The 20,146-nt window shown below is 44.6% G+C and overlaps 1 protein-coding gene across 2 annotated transcripts in view; it reads left to right on the forward strand.

The window, feature by feature from the left end:
* Positions 1–1,981: 1,981 nt before the first annotated feature.
* PRKAR1B (protein kinase cAMP-dependent type I regulatory subunit beta) overlaps positions 1,982–20,146 on the forward strand; it is a 61,685-nt gene continuing 43,520 nt past the window's right edge. The window contains exons 1-4 of one of the 2 annotated variants that reach the window (XM_087942042.1): positions 1,982–2,362; positions 3,745–3,960; positions 15,353–15,523; positions 16,694–16,785. In XM_087942042.1, coding sequence (XP_087798168.1) covers positions 3,772–3,960; positions 15,353–15,523; positions 16,694–16,785 — 452 coding nt within the window. In that variant the 5' untranslated portion in view covers positions 1,982–2,362; positions 3,745–3,771. Of the gene's footprint in view, positions 2,363–2,739; positions 2,865–3,744; positions 3,961–15,352; positions 15,524–16,693; positions 16,786–20,146 lie in introns of those variants that run through there. The other variant, XM_087942043.1, reaches the window with a different exon arrangement.

Consider the following 20,146-nt stretch of genomic DNA (forward strand, 5'->3'; position numbering starts at 1 on the left):
AAAACCATTGGACATGGGATCAAAATTCAGGCCCTTGGCAATGACTCATATTTACGATGGTTGCAATGTCCCAGAGACATGTGAGCCCCTTTTTACGACCTTCTGACAAGCAATGTCAATGGGACCCTTAACAACCATGTTACTAACTTTAACAAGGGCAGTAATTCGCTTAACAACTGTGGCAAAAAAGGTCGTAAAATGGGGCAAAACTCACATTTCGGGCTCCACTGTGGTCCTAAGTCGAGGACTGCCTATGTACATTTCTATCCCCGTTGGTAAATTTTGAGGAATTTGCTGCTCAGTTTTGCTTAAAGTAAAAGAAAACGAAGTAAAATTTAAAAGATCAAGCAGTTTTAATGCTGTGTTCAAATCCAGTGTGCAAGTATTGCCAGGTTCCTCAAAATGTTTGCAAAAAAGCAAACATTCTGGTTTTCTGTGGTGTTGGAATGACATTTTTTTAAAAAATAATTTGAATTTTTAGCATGATGTCCAGGAGGAGGATGACTCTGTTTATGGATTGCAAATATATTCTTTGGCACATCTAATGTTGCAAAATGTGCATTGTTTTTTTTCAGAAGAACTTTGAGTGATACAATATATACCAATCTAAATAAATATCTTTTTTATATTTATACAACTACATACATTCATATCTTTCAAGAACTGCATCAAAAATACTCTGCTTTTTTATTATTATAGTGCTTTTATTTAAAACAAAGTTATATATTTTTAAAAAGATACTTATGAATAAATTACTGAGGTCCTGCAATTATTACTCAATAGGAAACTTGTAAGGGTTTTCTATTCAGTCATGTTTTGTGATATTATTTGAGTACAATACCAACAAGTCTATTTCAGAGTATCAATCTTTTTTCTTTTATAAGTCAAACTGGTCATCTCTGCCATTTATCCAAACTGAGTTAATTTTTTAATCTTCCACTCATCGTTTCACTGCTTTTTCAATTTTTGTTTGCCTATCTTGCCTCAAATACAACAGTGTGAATTTCCCATATTTATTTTCTAATTCCTTGTCCTTAATTCCCAGTAAGAATAATTTTGCTTAAATCATGACATCCATCTGTAATATCTTCTGTGCCATTTGCACCCATTTCTTTTGCTTTTTTTTCCCCACAAGCCTACAGTGTGTTGGAAGAAATATCCTTCTGGGTTCAGTTCCAAGTGGGGAAGAAAGACACTGGAAACATGGTGACTGCTTGGAAAGATGGTTTAGTGGTGGACAGGATCACATGCCTTGGGTGAAGAAAGAAGGGCTGAGATGCTGAGAGTGCAATTGTTTTATACCCTCTGTTGGGATTTGAATTTGAGCTTGTATTCCGATTGGTTGTCAAGCTCCCATGGGGCCATGCAGGGGCAACTCTGTAGGCTATCCTGAATCCCAAGCTTGGTTGAGCCTTGCTGGATGATGATGATGTAATGAAAGGGCTTTGGGCAATTCCTATTATAGCTTTACCTGGAGTAGATCTTTGTTATGTAAAATAGACTGGCCTAGGCCAGAGTAATGGTCCATTAGCAAAGGCAAGGGTGCGGGGCTGAGTTTCTGCCTCTCTGAGTTTTTTTTTTTAAGGGGAAATATTCTGCCTTTTTAGTATATCCTAAAATATTTCATTTTCCTAGGAGAGGGGTGGGTTTTAACGTCCAACACGTGCATGGTAAAAAATCCCCTCTTCCTTTTCATCCTTCCAAGCCTGGCTTGATATTCACCGATACGCTTTTTTTGTTAAGAAAATAATAATTTAACTGGTGCCACACATTACAGGGACACACTCCAAAGCAAAACCAATCATTTCGTTTGGGGGAAAAATTGTCCACTGCCCACCCTTGGATCTTCATTCCCCCCCCCTCCCTCAAAGGATGCGATTTCCCCCCCAGTTGGGAATCCCCCCACTGGACCTCATCCAACCGAGCTTAGAGCTGATTCCTTTCCAGCTGGAGTTTATTTTTTCCCTGCAAGGGAAAAAAAAGAGAGAGAGAAGAGGCTGAGCTTGGTATGACGGGGGTAACTTTCTGCGCAAGGAATGGATGTTGGAACCAGAGATTTTTTTTTTTAACGCTTTGTGTGAAAAAAGAGGGGAGGGGGGAAGGGAAACACACACTCAGAAGGGGAGTTGGGGGGAAAATAGACAGTGAGATCATCTAAGGACAGGGGCGGGGGGATGACTGCCTGACTCCATTGTCTTTTAGCTGGGGACTTATTTTTTACCCCCCTAAGAAGATACCCAGATCATTGTGGGGAGAAGGAAATGTAGCCCCCACCTCAAACCACCTAGCAGCTGGAAGAGATTTCTACTGCGAATAACAACGGGAGGAGCTGGAAGAAGCTGCTGGCTGAGCCAAACATCAGGTATTTATACACTCCCTGTCCATCCAAGCCTGCGCTTACCCCCCCCTTCTCCTTTGTGTATATTTGCATGCTCTCTCTCTCTCTCTCTCCCTCTCCATCCTCATTCCCTCCTTCTCCCAGCAACAATGGCTGAGATTTTAATTCTGCACAAAAGTGCTATTGCTGATGGAAGTACAGGACCAAAGGTTTACAGGAGGAATGCGGAAGGTTTCCCGCCCCCCCCCCGCTTTCTTTTCCATGGATAGCCAGGGAGAGAAGGAAGCGTGCTGGAAGCAGTGGATGGAGGATTTCTTACCCCACCATTTCAAAAAGAATGCAATAATAATCAGGCATGGCAATCCTGGGATGCTTTTTGTTTTTTTGTTATATGAGAGAGAGAGAGACAGAGAGACAGAGAAAGAGAGAAACAGGGACCTCCCTACTCAGCCCTCTTTGACGATAGCAGAGAACCCCGGAGTCGAAAATTTAATTCTGATTCTGCCTTCGAAGATTCCGTGGGAAGGTACGCACTATTATTCTCTGACTGGGGAAGATGAATTTGGGTTTTAATAGCCCTGACCATCTTCCAAAGATAGATTCTTTGAGGTAGGGATTCCTGTGAGCCAAAAGCCTTTGGAATTTTGGACCCCAAATCCATAAATGAATGATGTTGGGGGAATCTGCTTTCTTGCTCTCTCGCAAATTCCAGGGGATGTGACAAAACCTTTCTGTTTCGGTTGAACCTGCCATCCAAAACGTCGCAAAAAGATAGAGAGCACTGGTAGAAGAAACCCATGTGAGAAATCCAGCTTTGCTGGCTCCAGTGAGGAAGAGGTGGCTTCCTTCCCATGAGATATGAAATAATAAACCATGTTTTCTCAGGAGGTAACCCTAGAACAGGAGGTTGGGTCTGCCCACCCAACGGATGCAGGAGGATACTCCTGAACGGTTAAGGATGTGATGGCCATGCAGCCGGTTTGAACCACAGGGTGGATTTTGTGGCCTCAAAGGGGAAAAACAAAATTCCAATATCTATGAGCCCCTGTTCTTCTATTCCCCAATTTTCAAAGACAAACCTGTCTCACAGGAAGGAGTGATGCCCACAAGGGTTCTGGGCTTCCACGCTGCAGGAATGAGAGAAGCTTGGAGAAATAGAGGCTGCACTGTTTTTTTTAAAAAATAATATCTCGAATAAAGAGATTTGTAAACCGTGGAGCATTTGCTGGTGCTCCAGCCGGAGGACATCACGCATGATGCGTTCCAGACGTTTTCAAAGAGCTGGGGGGGGGGGGGCTTTTCCCTTGGAGGAGACGTTCTCCTGTTCCGGGAAGCATTTGAAGAGGGATGTCATCCCTCTTCTCACATCCCACTGCCTCCTTCTCCTCCTCCTCTTCTTCGTCCAGGGTTGTTATCCGTTGACCCTCAGGAAGATGGCGGCCGCTTCCTCCTCCTCCTCCTCCTGCAATGCAGAAGAAGATGAGAGCTTAAAAGGATGTGAGCTCTACGTTCAGAAGCACAACATTCAGCAAATCCTGAAGGAGTGCATTGTGAACCTCTGCATTGCTAAACCCGACCGGCCGATGAAGTTTTTGCGGGAACATTTTGAGAAACTGGAAAAGGTAAAGGGGTTTTCAAACAAGGGAGATACTGGGATGCTTGTATTTATTTATTTTTTTCATTTTTGTAAAAAAGAAGAGTATTCTGATCTTCAGAAGCTGCTTCCTAGGGAGTCAGAGCACAATTCAACTGTTTTCTAAGGTTGGTGGCAGGACCTAGGCCAACCTTAACTGGAGACACCAAAGTTTGAATTAGGGGCCTTTCATAAGCAGGTTGAAATTGTTCTACAAAGAGCTTACACTTTTTTTAAAAGCAGACTTTCTGTCTATATCACCTCTATGGTTGACACTGATTGGCAGTATTTCAAATAGGATGTCAACTCATAAAATATGTCTATGGTCTTTTTAGAGTTGCCAACAGGAGGGGAAGGGGGAGCCATGGGCAACTTGCATTCCATAAATGTTTTTAAAGATAGTTTCTAGGTGACTGAAGTTTCTGCTGTGCAAAAATCTAACTGGAGGACATGATTGATGACTCTTGGCTATGGATGTGTCCCATTGGAGAATATGAATTATGATACACCCAGGGGGTGGGGGGGAAACCAGGATCAAGGGTGACAATGAATGATGTGTCTCAGAGTCGGCTACACCCAGGCAGCGCCGGCATGTTTACCCCTAATAAATCTTTTTTAAGTTTTGAAAATTTGGCTAGAGACTTGTGATTTAAATGGGGGTAACTACCGGAGCCCTGACATAGGAGTCTTTCTAACCCTTATGTCAAGGATTGAAATTAGAGTTGTAGGAGATGACCAGGCTGAGCTCAAGGGAGGAGTCAAATGCGTCCTAAGTCACGAGTCCATGCATGCCCAGAAAAGATCTAAGTCCAGCCAACTTTGAATGCCTTTCTTATATCCCGCTCATTTCCCTTGACTATTAGTTGGCCAGATTCTTGTAGAGAGCTTCAGCTTGCAATAAATCTTTTGTACTTGTTCGAACTGCCTGAATCTCCTGATTTCCTCCGGTGTTTGACAAAAGTCTTTGAAATGCAAAATATTTATTAATATGTATTAATATCCTGGTGCAGTTAGTCCTCGACTTACAACAGTTCATTTAGTGACCATTCAAATTTACAACAGCACTGAAAAAAGTGACCAATGGTCATCACACTTATGACCATTGCAGCATCCCCATGGTTACATGATTTGCATTGGATGCTTGACAACTGACTCACCTTCATGAAGGTTGCAATATCCCGAGTCCTATGATCCCCTTTTGCAACCTTCGGACCAGCAGAGTCGACGAGGAAACTAAATTCACTTAACAACCGTGTTACTACTTGAAGAACTGCAGTGATTCACTTAACAACCATGGCAAGAAAAGTTGTAAAGGGGGGCAAAGCTCGCTTCACAAATGCTTCACTTAACCACAGAAATTTTGGGCTCAATTGTGAACTGTGGTTGTAAGTTGAGGACTACCTGTATAATGCTAAGTACAATGGGGGTTCCTTTGACTGTGGATATTGTGGTTTTTGCATGGGGCTTTGTTTCGTTGCATGGTTGTGCACATTGTTTTACGCCTTGCTTAATTTTAACTTGAACTTAATTTGTGAAGTTCTAACTCTGTCTGAGCGCTACTGAAGCGCTACAGCAAACGGTAGCAATTCAGACCAGTCATTTGGCTGATAGGACACATAGCAGCGTAGATATTGTTCAATTGCTGCATTAGTTCATTCATTAGTGCCATTCGTTCTTGGGTGATAAGCAGTACTTAACCCCTGTGATCAACCTATCAACTTAACCCCTGTGATGAACCTATCAACTGCCAAAACCGAGCAGTAAACTGCAGCCTTCGATCTGATATGATCCCTCTTGGTACCCCATGCAATCGATATATATTTTTAAGAAATAGGGTAGCCAACTTCCAGGCAGATGGCAGACATAATAGATGGCTAGTTACGTTGCAAACAGGTGTCACGGGATCTGGTTTATCTCTTCTTTCTATTGGAAAATGCTTACCTGATTGTCAGCCTACCTTTTACTTTATTGTAATCTGTTGTTTGCTTTGCTGTTCTGCACTTAATTTTTTAGTTAAAAAAAATAACCATATTAATAGTGACTGTCTTGATGCAACGGACTAGCATGGCTTAAAATGACAGGCAGATTAAACCAATCAGTTAAAACATAATTTTGAGAAGCTGTAGGATGTCATGGTTGAAGGGGTTTGATTAGGACTCTGAATGTTCAATTTTGCAACATTTTCAGAGGGGGAAAGGGTGACTTTATACCAGAGGTGATATTCAGTCGGTTCTGACCAGTTCTGAAGAACCGGTAGTGGAAATTTTGAGTAGTTCGGAGAACCAGCAAATACTGCCTCTGACTGGCCCAGCCAACCCCATCTATTCTCTGCCTCCGATTGAGTCCCAGCTGATCAGCTGGGTCTCCTTTGGTTGCCCTGCACAGGAGAACAGAGCTGGAAAGCAGGTTAGTGGGGTGGGGAGGGAATGCAGTATCCTTCCGCTGCCACGCCCACCAAGCCATGCCCACAGAACCAGTAGTAAAAAAAATTGAATCCCACCACTGCTTTGTGCCATAGGAAATATGGGAGGCATATTACGTGAATGAAGGAAACCAGTGGCTCCCAAACTTTTGGGCACCAGGGACTGGTTCCGTGGAGAGAGGTTTTTCTGTGGGGAGTGGTTTCAAGTCCTGCCTGCATCCCTCAGATGGGGCTTAACTTGTTCCCATGGCCCAGTTTCTAGCATGCCGTGGCTCCTTGGTGGTCCATGGACTGGGCGTTAGGGATCCCTGATGTAAATAACAGAGGAAGTGAGTCTATGGAGATTTTCAGTCGCCTCAAGTTATGATTATCCTAAAGCTTCTTTCTTTCAAACGGCAACTGGACTTTTCTTGTTTTGCTAGAAGTCGTTTCGCTTCACATCCCAGAGGCTTTCTCAGTTCTGGCTGGATGGTGGAGAATGGAAGGATTTATATCCCTTGCAGTCATCTGGTCTTTAGCATTCTTTCTGAGTGTCATTGAGGCCATTGGGAAGGTTAACTGTGCCCTGCAGACGACTGCAAGGAATTTAAATCCTTCCCCCATTCAGTCGGAACTGAGGACGCTTCTTGGATGAGAAGCGAAACATCTTCTAGCCGAACAAGGAAGCAGTCTCACAAATACAACCCTGAGCTGTTAGATATCACTCTAAAAATAAAAATAAATAAATCTGATTTATTTGGTTTAGCTTTTGAGGTTTGGAATCTATAATATGTGACTGATGTGGCAATAAGGCACCAGGCTAGAAAGCAGGAGTCTGTCAGTTCTAGTACTGCCTTAGCCATGAAAGCCAGCTGGGTGACTCTGGGCCAATCCCTAGGAGATGGTGAGTTCTAGTCCCACTTTAGCCATGAAAGCTTTCCCTCAGTCCAAGCCACCACACAGGGTTATTCCTGTGGGGAAAATAAGAGGAAGAAGGTCTGTTGGATATGTTTGCCACCTTTGAGTTATTTTGCAAAAATAATCAAAGAGGGATACAACAAATAAAGAAATAAAAACCAGCTTATGGATTATTAGGCAAGCGGTGAGTTTCATTATGACTTGACCTCTCACCTAAGAACCTTCAGCCAATCATGCTCCAGGCCCATCTGGCTCCATTAGGAGCCTAGGGAGGTTGGTGGGAGGTTGTAACTTGGACTATGTGACCTCCAAAGGCAAGAACATCTGCCTGGAACATCACAAAAAAAGAACGGTACCCAAGACTCCAGAGTGTCATGGTAACTTGAGGATTGGAGAAGCCAAGCAGTGGACTGGTTTCTGTTAGGCAGGAAGGAATGAGGGCAATAGGAGTAGCTCTCCTCTGTCAGATAGGATGAGGTCCAAGCTGATCCATTCACATGGGGATCAGATTAACAGAGTTGGAAGGGACCTTGTAGGTCATCTAGTCCAACCCCTCCACCCAAGCAGGAGACCCTACACCGTTTCTGACAGATGGCAGTCCACTCTCTTCTTCCAAGCTTCCGGGGATGAAGCTCCCACAACATCCGAAGGCAACTTCTGTTCCATCGGTTGATGGTTCTCACTGTCAGAAAATTCCTCCTTATTTCCAGGTCGAATCTCTCCTTGTTCAGTTTCCATCTATTGTTCTTTGCCTGGCCTTCAGGTGCTTTGAAGAATAGCTTGACCCCTTCCTCCTCTCTGTGGCAGCCCCTAAAATATTGGAAGACTGCTATCATGTCTCCCCAGTTCCTGCAACCGTTCATTGTATGTTTTAGTCTCCAGTCCCCTAATCCTCTTGGTTGCTCTTCTCTGCACTCTTTCTAGAGTCTCAACATCTTTTTTATAGTATGGTGACCAAAATTGGATGCAGGTGTGTACCTTTGCAATGCATCACGGTCATACTTTTCCTTTCCCCCTTTTCCTCTGAGCCACTCTGCCAGTCAGCCTTTGGGTTGATCAATTTTTCCAGCAAGAAGAATCAGATTGCTGGTGGCACCAACCTGTTTTTTTTACCAACTAGTTCTTCTTGTTGATTAGAGGGAAAACATTCAGGGGTCCTGACCCTATTTTCATAGCTGAGGATTGTTTGGTGGGTGAGAATGTTGTAGGAAAGAAGGTGGAACTACCAGAAGTAGATTAAGCAATAGGTGAGGAATACCTCTACCTCAAAAGGCTTTTAGTTTGCTTAGAGTCACATCCTTCTGACCTAGAGAGCCTGGGAGAGCCATGGTGGCGCAGTGGTTAGAGTGCAGTACTGCAGGTTCCTTCTGCTGACTGCCGGCTGCCTGCAATTTGGCAGTTTGAATCTCACCTGGTTCAAGGTTGACTCAGTCTTCTGTCCTTCCGAGGTGGGTAAAATGAGGACCCAGATTGTTGGGGGCAAGAGGCTGACTCTGTAAACTGCTTAGAGAGGGCTGGAAAGCACTGTGAAGTGGTATATAAGTCTGCTATTGCTTGGGAAGGAAGGAAGGAAGGAAGGAAGGAAGGAAGGAAGGAAGGAAGGAAGGAAGCCTGAGTGGTGCATTTGTTGCAATGCAGTGTGCAGGCTAACTTTGCCCTCTGCCACGAGTTCGATCCTGCTGGATCAAGGTTGACTCAGCCTTCCGTCCTTCCGAGGTGGGTAAAATGAGCACCCAGATTGTTGGGGGCAAGAGGCTGACTCTATAAACCGCTTAGAGAGGGCTGTAAAGCACTATAAAGCAGCATATAAGTGCTATGGCTATTTAGGGTTCAAATCTGTGACCAGGATGACTGAGAATCTCCACAGATGTTTCCTCTCTCCTCTTCTTTTATTTCTCTTTATTTTATGCATGCGTTGTGTATCCCCTGGCACCTTCCTTTGTTCCCGGGAATGTCAAGTCTTGAAACTCAGCCTCCCAGCATGAAACAGAAAGAAAGATGTCGAAAACTAAGTCCAGGGAGGCTCCTGCCAAGCCAAAGGAAGACAGTGAGAAAATGCTTGAGGGCTCCATCCAGGTCAGCGGAGCAGCTTACGGGGACCCAGAAAACACAGTCACGGGGTCCATGAACATCCAGGGCCCGGCCAGCAGCTACGCAGGGAAATCCGTGATGGGCTCTATGCACATCAGGGGAGGCAAGACACTGATGGGTTCCATGCATATCCAAGGACCAGCAGATAACATCTCAGGGGCATCATTGACAGGTTCCATGAAGGTCAGAGGACTGGCGAACGCTCTTTCAGCGCAGGAAACAGAAAATGGTGTAAGTTTGCTGAAATCATGACAAATCAGGGTTTTGTCCTGGCCTCTCTTATCACCTTGTTGGAAAATCCCCTTAGAGCAGTGATGGCGAACCTTTTCAGCACCGAGTGCCCAAATCGGAACATGCATGCATGTCTGTGCATGTTAAGGTGACCCATCGTCCTCCTTTAGGGAGGACAGTCCTTCTTTTGTAAGTTCTGTCCTCTCTCGAAAAGTGTCCTCCTACATGTCCTCCTTTCTGATATTTGAAGATTAATCTGTAAATCTCCATATTTGATCGAGGCCCAGGCCGATCCGTTGTGTGTGATGTGACGTATTTGTGTTTGACACGATGATTCGTCAAGGCTCAGTACAGTGCATCGAGACGCGATTGTGAGATGCATGCGCTCTACACGGGAGAATTGTTTTGAGAGAGTGTGCCATGCGCAAGCGGCTTTGTTTTTTTTCTTCAATTTATTTGTGTCCTCCTTCTCATTGTTAAAAAGTTGGTCACCTTAGTACATGTGCATGTGCCAGAGCGCTGGAAAACCGAAGACCAGCTGGCCGGTGCGTGCATGCTCGCTTTTGGGGCATTTTGGGGGCCATTTTGGGGGGGCTTTCCCAGCCATTTTTGGCTTGAAAAAAGCCCCCCAAACAGCCTGAAAATGACCCCAAAACGGCCCTGTTTCTTGGCCGATTTTTTGGCCATTTTCCAGCACTCCTGCACCCACGAAGACCAGCTGGCAATGGCGCACATGCCCACTGAGAGGGCTCTGCAGGGCACCTCTGGCACATGTGGCATATATTTGCCATCCTGGTCCTATGGCCTGTGTCCAGGTAGTCCTTTAGGGACTTAACGACCCCCAACATTCCATTAATAAGTGAGACAGTTAACCAAGCTCAGATCATGAACGCTTCTGACCATGACCAAATCGGGTTCTGACCAAAACATTCACAATTATTATTATTTTTTTATATGATTTTTTTTTAATAACAAAAAACAACAGATAAAACCTTTTTTCAGTTATACAGTGTGTCGGCTGGGTACATATCATGTGCACAATATTTATACATTTCTTCTTGAGTTTACACTCATATTCTAAACAACATTATACATCATATTATATCATTATTACATCATCATTAGATTTTTTTATTTCAGTTTCAAGCTATCCTTAAAGGCAAATCCCAACTTTTACTAAATTATATTCATGTTGTAACTTATTCAAAGATAATCAGTTATAGTACTGTATATCATTATTATTGCAATATCCTTTCATTTCTTACTCTACTTTCTCACCATCCATAAAATAAACCCCAAATCTTATAATACTCCTTGCTCTCCAATTGCTAACGTTAATCTACTCATTTCTGAACATTCCATTATTTTCTTAAAAAACCAATTATTTTTTTTCATGGCTGATTTTCCCTTCCACGCCATTTTTTTGGGGGGTAAGCGTCAAATTTCCAAAATGAGGTTCGGGTGCCTGACCAAATCAGGTTGTGACCAACATTATGGAATGAATTATGGTCATGACCGGAGATTCTACTTCTGGTTCTCAGTGTACGACCACAATGGAGACCAAAACCTCTGTGGTTAAGTGAGACGTTGGTTTAAGCGAGCGTTGTCCCATTTTACGAGCTTTCTGGCCATGGTCGTTAAGTGAATCACTGCAGTTGATGAACTAGTAACCCTGTTGTTAAGGAAATCTGGCTTCCCCATCGATTTGTCAAAAGGTCGCAAGAGATCACGTAACCTTGGGACGCAGCAATGGTCATAAATATGAAGCATCCGAATTTCAATCACACGATTATGGGGACACTGCAAAGTTGTAAGTTGTAAGTGTGAAAAACGGCCATGAGTCACATTTTTCAGTGCTATTGTAACTTTGAATGGTCACTAAATGAACTAAATGAATCTTTATTTTCATTTAGAGCAGGGGTCTTCAAACTTGACAGCTTTGAGACTTGTGGACTTTCAACTCCCAGAATTTCTCTTCCAGTCATGTTAGCTCAGGAATTCTGGGAGTTGAAGTCCACGGGTCTTGGACTTGCCAAGTTTGAAGACCTTGATTTACAGTACAAAAATGAGATAAACTCTAATTAAACAATGTCGGAAGTTGAGGACTGCCTGTATATAACTCATAAAGTGAGCTAGATATTCTTGCCTACTACAAAACTCCAATTTAACATAGCTGGTGGGATTAGTTCAGTGTGTCCATCGCACCCAGGAAATGGAGTAAACCTTGGGTAAATTAATCCCAGGAACACGTACAATGGGAACGAGATCGTAGCTAAAATATATCAGCTGAGTCCACCCACGGTCTAATGGTCATGTGATTTGATTCTTCAAGGGTTTGGGTGACTCCAACCATTGTGTTCTCTAAGCTATGGTGGATGGCCATGTGTTGTGGTGTGACTCCAACTAATGTTGGTCAATTGAGCAAACCCAGGTTGAACTAGCTATGGCTTAGCATAAAATATGAACCTTTGTAGAACCTCAGGCTATGATTTAAGGTCTCTCTCTCTCTCTCTTCCCCTGTGTTCAAGGAAGTCTCTGGTGTTATAAAAATTGCCAATATTTTCTTGCTTAATAAGATGGTGAGAAGGTTGAACTTGCTGTAGGACTTCCCATATCTTGAATCTGCTGAATCTCAAGGCCACCTTGGCACTCAAAACCAGCAGGGTTTGGGTTCATCCAAGCATGTTCCAGGAGTGGAAATTCATCCTCCATCATATCTGTACTTGTGAATGACAGATGTCATTCATTCCTGCAGAGACACGGGATGTCATTGCAATGTCATTCGCATGTCATGTGAATATCTCTCTCTCTCTCTCTCTCTCTCTCTCTCTCTCCTGTGTGTTTGTGAAGGATGGGTGACATTCCACTGACAAGGAATTTTCTGGAAAGATTTGCAAGAATTCACTTTTGAGGAATGGCCTTTTCAAAGGGCTGCTTTCGGAAAAGGTTTAATTCATTATTCCTTTCCCAAGACTTCGTACATTTACAATTTGGGGGTGAGAATGAATGTATCTGTGATGGCAAAAGGCATGTGTATGTGTTTAAAGTCCTAAGGAATGTTCTTTTTTTAAAAAAAAAAAACTTATCTGTGGATCCTGGTGTATACTTGAGACTTGTGGGCTGGAAACATTTAAGAGAGCAGTTCTGATGCCTAGCAGTGAATTAGCAATGCATAGAAATGCTAGCCTGTCTCTTATTTGCACCAGCTGACAGTGGAGTTGTGTAGCAGAGATGCTCTTATAAAGACACAGAGGAAGAGAACTATATGGTAACTTGCTTGTGCTTCTATTTCCCATCTGGAGTGGGGTGGAGGTTGAAGAGCGAGCTAGGGGTTAATCGTGCTGCAGCTTCTAGAACCATTCTCCTTTCCTTCTGAAGGATGCCCTCTGCTATTTCACCGGTGCCTTGTAAGAACGAGCCATTGATTAATTCTGGTTTGAATATGTTTATTTCAAGCTTTTCAAATTCTCTTTAGAGAGGCTGAGGTTTAAGCTCATCCGTCTCAGCGATGCATGTTATCGAGGGAGGATCTTGCAAAGCGTGTTTTGAATCTAAGGAAAGGGGGTGGGGGTGTAGGAGCTGGGGATATTGATCATCAATTGATCGCCGAACAGAAGGAAGGACATTAGCAGAAAAAAGTCCTTGAGGGTCTTTACAAGGCAACCTTCAGGGAAGGCTTCAGAATTTGAGGTCAAAGTATGTATGACATGAGGGTGACTATCCAAACGTTAGCGAGCCAGAGGTGAAACTCTGCAGTATTTTTCCACCTGGGAAACCTCCTATGCAGAACGGGGACGTTTTGCTTTTCCTTGCGATGAACGTTGGCTTCTCAGCTTCAGGGAGCTGGTTGAAAACCTCCTGCATTTCTGACTCGTGGACCCAAGCCAGCTGAATCCCGACGATCCCGTCCTTCCAATGGTGACGGAGCTGCCTTGACGGGTGGGGAGAAGAGGGGATGTTTTGAAGATGAGGAGGCGTGTTGCCGTTTGGCGCTCTCGCATGGCCTGAGGTGGGCAAGGCCCTCCCCTGGGAGGAAATCAGGTTCCCTATCTCTCTGTTCTGCTGTGGTTTCTGGGAACATGTTTGATGTGGCAGGTCAGCAATCCTGAACGGCAATGATACAGGTATGGCTTTCCCACTGCTTCCTCAGAGCGGGTGCTGTGGTGTCACACCCTTGGACTTCTTAGAGCATTGTGTGTGCCTGAGTGGGCGACTCCGTCATTGGTAGACCCGTACTAGCGGTGGTGCTGAGATTTGTGCTTCTCACAAGTTTTCTTCTGTTGAGCGAGAGGCTCCTAGTTTCCGACTTCTGTCTTGGAGGGTTTGGGAAGGCCTTTAGGGTTTCCACGGGGACAGTTTGGGCTGACTTACTTGTTGGATGGGGTTCTACCATGGTGTTCTGTTACACCTCTTTTTTGTTTTTCCTGGCTTCTTCTGGGTTGCCCAACATTCCTAGAAGAGAATTGTAGAATCATAGAACGATGGCGTTGGAAGAACATTGAAGATAGAATGGGAGGGCTAGAAGGGACCTTGGAGGTCTTCTAGTTCAGGGGTCGCCAACCTTTTGGACCTCAGAGACCACCAAACTCATACTTTTAAATCCCGCAGACCAGAGACCCTGGGAAAATCCCCCAAAAAGTCTGCAGGAAAAATCCCCACCCCATTTTCTTACCAATCGATCGTTCTTTATTTGGGATCGCAGGATACCATCTCCAGCTCCATTCTCGGGAGGGGAGAGAGAGAGAGAAAGAGAGAGAGAGAGAGAGAGAGAGAGAGACTTTTGGCTTCATGCAAGGAAAGCAGCAGAAGCCGCAGAAGTTTTTCTTTCTCTCCCCCAAACTCTGCCAGAAAGGAGTCTTTTGTGCCGGCACAGCCTCTTGGAGCAGGAGGCCTTGCAGGGTCCCAAAGACTCATTTCTGGCGGAGTTTGGGGGAAAGAAAGAATGACTTTGGCTGCTTTCTTTGCGTGCAGCCAAAAGCAGAAGAAGAAAGAAGCGGAAAGAAGCAGCTCGGTGGCCAGGCCAGGCGCGTGGGGCACATGGGGCAAGTTCCCCCCCTTCACTCTTTCTCCCCTTCTCTCACTACCTCCTGTTGTTCACAATGCAAGTGACCCAAGCCTTGTCTTCCGGCGGGCCATGTGGGTGGTGCAGCCTTGTGTTCCCGGCCCACAGGTTGGCGACCCCTGTTCTAAATAGTCTCATTCATTCCAGCTAAAATATGCAAAGACTGACTTGGCTAAAGCTTTGTTTTGGAAGAACTGGAAATGAAGATTGGACGGAACGATGTATAAAGTAGTCCTTGACTTACGACCAATCATTCAGCAATGGTTTGATGTTACAAGGGCACTGAAAAAAAGAGACTTAGGATTGGTCCTTGCATTTAGGATTGCAGTATTCCCATGATCAAAATTTGGGAGCTTGGCAACATGTCCCAGGAGTCATGTGCAGTCACGTAATCGCCATTTGCTACTTTCCCAGCCAACTTCCAACAAGCAAAATCCATGGGGGGAAAGCCAGATTTGCTCAACGGCCATGTGATTCGCTTAATGGCTGCAGTGGCTCACTTAACAACCGTGGGAAAACCGGTCACAAAATCGGGCGTGACTCACTCAACAGTTGTTTTGCAGAGCAATGGGAAATTCTGGCTTCCAACTGGGGTCAGAAGTCAAGGATTCCCGTGTGAACTTTATGGCTTTATGGCCACAAAAACCAAATCTCTCTGGCTTTCTTTCGCCTTCCCAGGAAGAAAGCAAACAGATCCAGGCTTGGCAGAAATCCAGCTCTCAGTCAGATTCTCATGATGATGAGGTTTCTCCTCCACCGCCCAATCCAGTGGTCAAAGCCCGACATCGAAGGGGAGGGGTCAGTGCTGAGGTCTACACAGAAGAAGACGCAGTGTCTTATGTCCGGAAGGTAACACTATATTGTTATTCTTGGATGGTTGCTATAAATGATGCATGGAAATTGTGTTTCAGGAGACATCAAAAGCTAACTTAAAGCAGGAAACGTGAGTTCTAGTCCTGCCTTAGGCATGAAAGTTAGTGAATGACTTTGAGCTGATCACCAGGAGATGGTGAGTTCTAGTTCTGCCTTAGGCATGGATGTCCTTGATCCAGTCCTTTTCTCTCTGCCCTGGGAAGGAAGCAATGGCAAACCAGTCCTGAAAAACCTTGCCAAGAAAACTGCAGGATCTTTTCCAGGTAGTCTCCAGGAATCCAAAACTGCCTGGAAGGTACATTCATACATCAAAAGACCGACTTATTTAGCAAAGCTAAATTTTCTTATGGATCAGGGACCCCTATTAGCCTTTGAATGTTGGGCTGAGATGTTATCAATTTGTGTTTTTATAAAAGAAGAGTACCCAGATGGTCTCCAGAACATCTGCCCCAAGAAAGCTTGGTCGGGTCCCCAAAAATAGCCATTAATGCCCAGAAGGATTTTTACGGATAGTTTCTGTGATGTTCGCTCCTGATTTTTTAATACCAAATCAAATCTGTATTCTGTCCCAGCATTTCAGTGAAGTAAACCTGGCAACTGCCCAACTTTCAGAACCAAGTTCAATAATTAATGCATCTCGCTGCTTAAGATGCATTTGAAGAAATAATATTAAGTTCTGCCAGATGCTGAATTATTTGCTATTCAGCCTTTAAAAAAAAAACATTCCCATTAGATACGCCTTACAAGCTAATTCTGATTTGCTTCTGGCCCACCCCCGTTGGTTCAATTACGTTAGAAGAAACCCTGATAGGTTAAATCAGCATTTTCTAGATGGATGTTTGATGCTCATGGCACCGTTGCCTTTTATTTGAGATGAAGCAATTTCATAATTCTCTCAACGGTCTCTCAAAGCCATTTTTGGAAGCTTAACTCGGGTTTGGAATTATGGAGTGGCTTTGGGATCGCTTTTCTTTGATTAGTCCAAATACAAAACTCTGAATTAAATGTCTTAATTTCTGGCTGTTGTACATTAACATGGCTTTCCTACAAAGATTGCAACCGGAGCCTTGGACGGATCTCTTACTAATCATCTGGAGTTCTGCTCGCTCCTAATTTTGGCTTCTGCTTTTCCCTTTTCCATCCCAGGTTATTCCAAAGGACTATAAGACTATGACGGCTCTAGCTAAGGCCATCTCCAAGAACGTCCTCTTCGCTCACCTTGATGACAATGAGAGAAGGTATGACGGGATCTAGGATGTTAGACTGATGACCTAGTTTGGTCATGAAATATCTGCAAGAAAATAACCAAGCTCAGAGAGCACCAAGGACCTCATAGTCCTCCTCCTCCTCCTCCTCCTCCTCCTCCTCCTCCTCCTCCTCCTCCTCCTCCTCCTCCTCCTCCTCTTTGCAAACCCCACTCCCTTCTAAGACTGATGATGGGTATCAAATATCCAGATCGGCTTTCATCCGGAACATAGATTGCATCAAAACTCTTGCCCCAACAAAATTTTCTCCCTGCAATGAACATTTGATCCTATGCTTCACCTCTCAATTCTTTTCACCTGTCCAACGCGCTCTAAAAAAAATTCATACTTTATTATTATTATGATTATTTTAAAGGGCAATGCATTTTTACATTAATCCGGTCAATCCAGCTGCTGGTTCGTGTTAGTGGATTTACAGTATTTTGGAAGAACATGGTTGCCTTCCTTTTTTTTTTTTTTTTGGACCCAAACTGCTTTGCATTGTGTGAAACAGCTGGTTAAGTCTCATCCTTACCAAAAAGTAACCGTTTCTAAGGTTTCCAGAAACAAAGGTGGCCTTTGAATGGGCTACAACAGCTGGAGAGATCTGTTGCGTTTGGCGTCTCAGCTGCCCCCATGCACAACGGAGACGGGCAGTAATAGAATATTTTAAGCATTTAGTAATTCCAGATTTGTCATGTTTTAGAAAGATGTCTCATTTTTAAATTTTTCATTTTATCTTATACAAACAATCCATCTTCCGTTTAAACAAGCGTGTCGCCTGGGTACAAGTATCTTGTGCAATGGCAATTACACTTAATTCATTACTATAATATTAATATTCTATTCTTACTATCTAATTATTATAACAACCCCCCATCTTAGCATATCTTTTAGAAAGACGCCTGTGTCTCGGGAGGGAAGGGAATATTGTAGAGGTCACCCTTGATTGACAACAGTTTATTTACCGACTGTTCAAAGTTACAATGACAACGAAAAAAAAGGGTCTTATGACCAGGGATGGGATTCTACCAGTTTCGGTGGACCGGATGTTAAAGTTACAGCTGGTTCACCAAACAACTGGCCCCTCCCCTCCCTCCCCTCCCCTCCTAGGAGTCGCTATGCAGCCCATTTTCGATGTAGGTAAGTGCAGGGTCCGCGCGGAGGCTCTGGGAGGGGGAAAAACAGGCCTTCTGGAAGTCCCGAAACAGGCCTGTTTTCCAGCTTCCGGTGAGCCTCCAGAGGCCAGCGGGGGAGGCCGTTTTCGCCCTCCCAGAGGCCCGGGGGAGGCCTCTGGATCCTTGGGGGGGTGAAAACGGCCTCCCCCAGGCTCTGGAGGTCCGCCAGAAGCCGGAAACAAGTTCTAATAGGCCCCACCCACCATGGTCCCGCCTACCCAGCAACCGGGCCGCGAACCAGTTGCTGGGATTTTTGAATCCCATCCCTGCTTACGACCCTATTCCACCCAACCCTTGCAGCCTCCCCAGAGGTGGTCTTTAGCCGTTTCTCACCAGTCCTGGAGAACCGGTAGCAGAAATTTTGAGTCGTTCGGAGAACCGGCCAATCCCACCTCTGACTGGACCCGCCTGCATCTCTTCTCCACCTCCCATCGAGTCCCAGCTGATTGGCTGGGTCTTCTTTGGTTGCCCTGCCCAGGAGAATGGAGCTGGAAAGCAGGTTAGTGGGGTGGGGAGGGAAGGGGGATTTTGCAGTATCCTTCCCCTGCCACGCCCACCAAGCCACACCCACAGAACACCACGCGCACCAAGCCAAGCCATACCCACCAAGCCGCACCCACAGAACTGGTATTAAAAAACATTTGAATCCCACCACTGAGCCTCCCACATGCATCACGCGATCAACATTTGGACGGTTGGCAACTAACTCATACGTATGACGGCTGCAAGTGTCCCTGCGGTCCCAGGATCTCCTTTTGTGTCCTTCTGACCAGAAAAATCAAAGGGGAAACCAGATTCACTTAACAACCATGTTTTAGTAAGGGTGACTTCTGGTCAGCAGAGAGTGACCATTTTACTCCTTGCCAGCTGGTGTCACTGTATTCAAGACCATGTTTTGTATTTTTAGAATATTTCCAAAAAAAAAAAGAAAAAAGCAAAGGAAAAATGTATTTGGAGATACCTACCCGCAGTCACAAACTCCAAACACGCGGCTAAAACTTTTTAGTGTGGAGGTCAGAAATAGTCCTGGTGAGAACATGTGTCGTTGTTTTGTTAATACATATGTTTACATTCAAATATATATTTTTTCATTTTCTAATCATCCATTGTTTCACTTTATCATTTCACTGCTAATCATATTTTTATCCATGTTTAATAATACCATCATTCAAGCTCTCATTTTCCAATTAATGCTTATTCATAATTTTTCCATCATTCTCCTATTTCATTCTTCACATTTATTTATATTAAAATATTAAGGGTTCTCCTTTTTGACAACGCACTACGAAAACTGCTGATGGCTTTATTTTTATTAATTTGTAGGCAAAGTTCTCATGTGTCTTGCTTCTAACCAGTGGTGGGATTCAATTTTTTTTACTACTAGTTCTGTGGGTGTGGCTTGGTGGGCGTGGCAGGGGAAGGATAGTGCAAAATTTCCCTTCCCTTCCCACCCCGCTAACCTGCTTTCCTGCTCCGTTGTCCTGTGCAGGGCAACCAAAGGAGACCCAGCCAATCAGCTGGGACACAATGGGAGGCAGAGAAGAGATGGGGGCAGAGCCAGTTAGAGGTGGGATTTGCCAATTCTCTGAATGACTCAAAATTTTGCTACCGGTTCTGAAGAACCGGTCAGAACCGTCTGGATCCCACCTCCAGGGGGGATGCTTTTGTGAAGGCAGAGGGACAGATCTACGGCAGGTGGCGAGGAAGAAGGCAGCTGGCAGTCACATCTGGAGAAATACGCTCTCCGCTCTGCATTCCTGCAGCTGTTTGGCCTGCCTGGTTCTGTTTTTAACATTCGGAGCAGTAGCCTTTCCTCCCACATCATCTGCGATTCTTCTTCCTCCCCGACCTGTCGTTCCAAAGCGAGCCGGGTGGCGTTTTCTTCTGCAGACACCAGGCATTCAGATTAATGGGGATCTCCCCCAGGGAATTGGGATAGAAGCTTGCCTGCATCCTCTTCTTCCAGGTGAAGGCTTGAGAACATTGCTAAAACAGATGGGAAGAATGCCTAAATGTCCCCTTGAATGAACGAGAGGAGGAGGAGGAGGAGGAGGAGGAGGAGGAGGAAGTGGTGGAGATACATGGCCCCAAAGAGGTTGATTTTGGCCTGGAACTTTCTCCCAGATGGGGGGCAGAGGGAAAGGGTGTTGTGTTAGCTAAGACCTGGCTGTAGCAAC

Source organism: Pseudonaja textilis, chromosome 14 (genome assembly GCF_049901715.1).
Source record: "Pseudonaja textilis isolate UNSWEBS1 chromosome 14, rPseTex1.2, whole genome shotgun sequence".
Taxonomy (NCBI): domain Eukaryota; kingdom Metazoa; phylum Chordata; class Lepidosauria; order Squamata; family Elapidae; genus Pseudonaja; species Pseudonaja textilis.